Source organism: Prunus dulcis, unplaced genomic scaffold (assembly GCF_902201215.1).
Source record: "Prunus dulcis unplaced genomic scaffold, ALMONDv2, whole genome shotgun sequence".
NCBI classification, from domain to species: Eukaryota; Viridiplantae; Streptophyta; class Magnoliopsida; order Rosales; family Rosaceae; genus Prunus; species Prunus dulcis.
Window position 1 is genome coordinate 31,541 of NW_023010156.1, and position 4,981 is coordinate 36,521.

Below are 4,981 nucleotides of genomic sequence, written 5' to 3' on the forward strand. Positions count from 1 at the left end.
TGTTTTCCCTCATTATGGGAAAGTTTGGGAAAATGAGCCAACATTCAATGCACAATTTTCATGACTATTTTGTCCCTATGAACAATTTATAATTACAACGTATCATTAAATGCATTCTTTTTTTATTTGATTTAATATGGGTATAATTGAAAAATTATACAAACTTTGTTTTCCATTCCTACTCAAAACAAACATGGGAAATGAAACAAAATGAAATCTCCCGGTTACTTTCCCGACATTAACAAACGTGGGAAAGGAATCTTTCATTCCCAATCCTTAGGAAATGACATGGGAAATGATTTCCCCTCAAATTCATTTCGTGAACCAAACGGGGCTAGGGAGTCTTTGTAACTTATTCTAAACATGAAGAACCCGCAAAAAAGGTTGTGGTAGAGATTTGACATTTAAATGCAGGTGAAGATCTAACGTCGAGACGCACTATCATGAGTGGAGGAAAAATTATTACAAAACAAAGACAAATAAGGGAAGGAGAAAGGGGAGCAGGAGAGGAGAGGAGAGGAGAGGAGAGGAGAGTGGACCCTCACCATAAAAACGGTTATAAAATATTTTTTGGAAGAGAGGGGGCCGGGGGCATGAATTTAATCTTTATTATTGAAATTGTTAAAAGTAATAAGAATACGGAATGTTATTGATAAGGAATAAATAAATGAATAAAATTACTACAGCGGATTTGTCTGATTAGACAATAGATAAGCAGAGGATTATGCAGCTGCTGCAGAGAGAGCGCTTAGTTCCTCTACTCATGAAAATGAACCCATAGCAGGCAGCCATGGAATCTCTGTCTCCCTCCGCAACATTCATCGTATCCACAAAATTCTCATTGAAACCTCGCAAAACCCAGTCCCAAACCACCACTACGAACCTCAGATTCCCCATCTCACCAACCCATAAGAACCCATTTACTTTTTCTTCTGTTTCTCACAGTTCTTGTAGTTGTTTCTCAGTTAAAACATGTGCAGCTTCAACATCAACAACAGCGACACCTTCCACTTCTCTTCCTTTATCTTCCACTTCCAGTGACAAACGCCACTGGGTTGTGCTCATGGAGGCTCCTCCACAAGGGGTCAATTCAAAACAAGAAGTTATTGAATACTATGTTAAAACCCTTCAAAGTGTTTTGGGCAAGTGGGTATGCTATAAATTCTTTCTCCAATATGCCATTGCTTAGATTTTCGCCTGAATTGTATTTTAATGTTTTTGTTTTCAGTGAGAAGGATGCTCAAATGTGTATATACGATGCTTCTTGGGATACCCATTTTGGCTTTTGCTGTGATATTGAGGAAGAAACTTCCCACAAGCTCGCATGTAAAGTTATATCATTTTCACTGATGTTTTATTGAATTGGTTTTTGCTACAGACTGGATGTTTGTTCTTTTTTTATTGTCATGAAATGAGTGCTTCTGAGATGTTCTGTTTGAAGAGATATTGAACCTTTATGAGGTTTGGTCATTCGTTATTGCTAATGTTGTTGAATGACTTAATTATTTGTATGTAATTTATGTAGGTTTACCGGGGGTTTTATCGGTTAAGCCTGACCCGGATTATAGTTCTGCAAAAAAGGATTATAGCCCACCAAATGTTCAATCAGGTTTTATGTCTTACCCTCAAAGTGGAAGTACTTTCTTATTTCCTCTTTCCAACACCAAAAGGTGGCTCGTTCGAATGGATAAACCCAGCATTGGGGTTGTTACAAAGGCACAAATGGTTGATTATTATGCTCAGATTCTAACAAAGGTCTTGGGGAAGTAAGTCTTAGATTCTGAGCGTCAATTTTGTTTGCGTTCTTTAACTACTTTGTTTTTTCTAATTGGTATGGTGCTGTATTTTGCTCTTTTGGTAGTGAGAAGGATGCACAAATGTGTATTTATCATGTTTCCTGGCAATCTAACTTTGGGTTCTGTTGTGAACTTGATGAAGAGTGTGCACGCGAAGTGGCTGGTTAGTGTATGCTCTTAGTTTCTCTATGCCACATTTGTGTTAACAATTGTCTTCTCGAGGACTAATGATCCTATATGCTGCAGGTGTTCCTGGTGTTTTATCTGTCGAGCCTGACAAGAATTGGGAGTCGGAGAACAAAGATTATGGAGGTTTTCTCCTCTTCTAACTTTTATAAGATCTTTCTTGAATAATATCTACTTATGGTTATCGTCTTAGAATCAGATGTAATATCTTCTAACTCGTTGCTAGGTTAGGCTTTGCTTCTTGATTTGAATGCCTTTTAAACTGATGTTGCAAACCTAATGTCTTCTTTTCAACTTCAGAGAGCTATGTCACTGACGAGATAACTTACAGAGAAATATAATTAAATTTATTGAGTAACTTTGGATATCCGTAGAGAATTGTTTCTTACTACTTGTTGAAAAATTTAAATGTGTCATTGTAATTTTAGTCCAAAAGGTTGGACTTAGAAGGTTATGCGGATCGATGCCCAGATGACTTTGTTCCTTGGTCAACAAATGAATAGGAATGGGGAAGACTTTGATAATGTATAACACAAGAAGATTTTCAGAGCAATTGTTAAGATTGTGAAGGTGTATGACCTTGCAATAGAAATCACATAATCCCGCAAACATAGAAATAATTTGAATTTTGATATGGGCGAAAATGGTGTAAATGAGATTAACCACAAGGAGAAAGCTGAAGGAAATAATTGCTACAGCCGAATTTGTAGGTTATCTGACACCATGAGATGATACAAACCTCATTTCAAAGTTAAATATTACGCATCGTGGAATGTAAAAATAGAAAGAGCTTGATTTCATGGTATGTGAAAGTCTTGGAGTTTTGCCAATAATTGTCAGAAGAGACCTGTTAGTGATCATAGAAAGAACAGATTCAGCGGATAACAGGTCATGGGTTCCTGGTCCTGAATATTTTTTCGTATAGAGTTCTTCAATACATCATTTTGGTTACTCATTCCTTAACAATTCTTAAATATTTGGGAAGAGGCTTGGTAGTATCTGATAAACTGATGGAGCTTGACGTGTGTTGAACTATAGTTTTCCGTTAAATTATTAGCTTTATTCCCGATCCCTTGCACTAAAGGATGCCATCTTTTTTACCATGTTTATCAAGTAGTAGGAAACCCGGATTTATTAGTGATTTCAATAAAAAAATTTACCTCAGTCATTTTTGTTTATTGCTGATGGTTTATATGAAGTTAAAGATTCCTGAAGGAACATGAAATGGGTTGTTAACAACCTGACATTAGTATTCGTAATTACAAACTATTATGAATTATTTTTTTTAAAATTTTCTTTTTAAGAGTGCAATGATAGTTGTTTTTATCCAACATTATTCAGGTCCTTTTCTATTTAATGGAACCAATGCTAACCATTACAGCAATAGGTTCCACCTGTAGACAATGTCAATTTGTTATGAATGTGTGTTTCTCAGGTAATAATTTGCAGAGTTCTATGGATCTGTCGACATCTGGAGAGGCAAGTGAAACAACCCCGACAAAAACAAAGAAACTTTTTGTTACTGGTATGTTGCAACTTTTATTCTGATGTGAAACATTGATGTTCTTTTATTTACGTATAATTGCTTGCTTGTTAATCTGATTCTTTGGAAGCCTAATATTTTCAAATAGACAATCAAAAATACCCCTGTAATGCTAACTATGTTTTAACTCTTTACTAGAGTTATCCGTTTTAATTTTTCAAAAGATCTTGATATTCTTCAATATGTGTAGCTTCTTTTTCCCTCTCATTGCATGTTCACTTGAAATTGCTAAAAAGATTTTAGTTTCTGAACAGGCCTATCATTTTATACATCTGAGAAAACCCTCCGAGCAGCATTTGAAGGCTTTGGTGAGCTTGTTGAAGGTACTGCACTTTTTTTTAAAGCATAAAATGGGGTTTTCAATTTGATGGCCGTATATGCTCATTCTAATTAAATGTTTGCCTCAACAGTTAAAATAATAATGGACAAAATTTCTAAAAGGTCCAAAGGTTATGCATTCATAGAATACACCACGGAGGAAGCTGCTAGTGCAGCACTCAGAGAGATGAACGGCAAGGCAAGTTTCAACATGCTTTTCATTTTTATAAACTGATTCAAATAAATCAAACACATAGGCGTAGTCTTTCTTGTCTTTGGTTTACACGTTTTACATGTTTATAAAACAGATCCAACACTCTGAAGAGGAAAGCTTAGCCTATTTTTTGTTGATGATTCTTGCAGATAATTAATGGCTGGATGATAGTTGTTGATGTTGCCAAGACTAGCCCTCCAAGATACAGCAGGGGTCAGAGAAGATCAGCAACCAGATGAAATAGAGAGATTTGTCACTAAGAATTGAATTGTTTTGTGCCCAGCATCCTAAATATTGACATTGAGTTCATATAAGGAACTTTGTCAGTGCCACAATATTTTTGCATCTTCAAAGAATTGACCTACATATTTTCTGCTGCAGTGTTAAGAGCCCATGGGTAGAACTTGCTCCCAAGAATGGCTAGTAAGGAAGCGTGTGCTCTTAAACCATCCTAAAGATCCGCTATTTTTCCGTTATTTTTCCAAAGTGAGGTCTCGAGTCCTAAAATGCAGCACAGTGGTGTTCAGCTGTTGGCTCCTTGTGCCCTTTCCCTTCTAAAATATGGCCCAAGAGGCCACCACAAGCTGCATAGACTATAGTGATCTCGTATTTCCTCCCATTTGGGCCTGGATAACGATGTATGGGCTGACTATAATGAGTGGAAAGTTATAAGGGGTAAGTTATAAGGGGTTCCCTTTATAGCCATCAGATGAATCCAAGGGCTGGGGCGAATTGAGATAAAGTTTCACAATTGGGTAGGTGGGCAACCCAAACCCGAATTGAATATCCAACACGTCCAAAGTGAAGAAGAAGAGGGAAACACGTCCGAAAAAGAAGCAGAAGAAGCAAGTTCGAAGTCTGTCCTGAAAAAACTCTCTCTCTCTCTCTAAAACCCAGAGGTCTGAGAAACCCAATGAAGGCAAC

The 4,981-nt window shown here is 36.8% G+C and overlaps 1 protein-coding gene across 2 annotated transcripts; it reads left to right on the forward strand.

Moving 5' to 3' along the window:
• Window positions 1-687: 687 nt before the first annotated feature.
• LOC117613061 (organelle RRM domain-containing protein 1, chloroplastic) lies at window positions 688-4,488 on the forward strand. 2 transcript variants are annotated; one of them, XM_034341701.1, is made up of 9 exons: window positions 688-1,146; window positions 1,229-1,326; window positions 1,526-1,766; window positions 1,862-1,959; window positions 2,043-2,108; window positions 3,418-3,507; window positions 3,780-3,848; window positions 3,936-4,042; window positions 4,207-4,488. In XM_034341701.1, exons 1-9 carry the CDS (start codon window positions 791-793, stop codon window positions 4,294-4,296), a joined length of 1,215 nt encoding a protein of 404 aa, XP_034197592.1. In that variant the 5' UTR covers window positions 688-790; the 3' UTR covers window positions 4,297-4,488. The 2 variants fall into 2 exon arrangements, with proteins under 2 accessions (XP_034197592.1, XP_034197591.1); XM_034341700.1 differs by lacking the exon at window positions 4,207-4,488 and having other exon boundaries at window positions 3,769-3,848.
• The last annotated feature ends 493 nt before the right edge of the window (window positions 4,489-4,981 follow it).

Coding starts and splice junctions, on each gene's coding strand:
- LOC117613061 (XM_034341701.1), top strand. CDS start 791: ATGGAATCTCTGTCTCCCTCCGCAACATTCATCGTATCCACAAAATTC. Junction 2,109..3,417: donor GGAGAACAAAGATTATGGAG/GTTTTCTCCTCT, acceptor TGTGTTTCTCAG/GTAATAATTTGCAGAGTTCT. Junction 3,849..3,935: donor CTTTGGTGAGCTTGTTGAAG/GTACTGCACTTT, acceptor TTGCCTCAACAG/TTAAAATAATAATGGACAAA.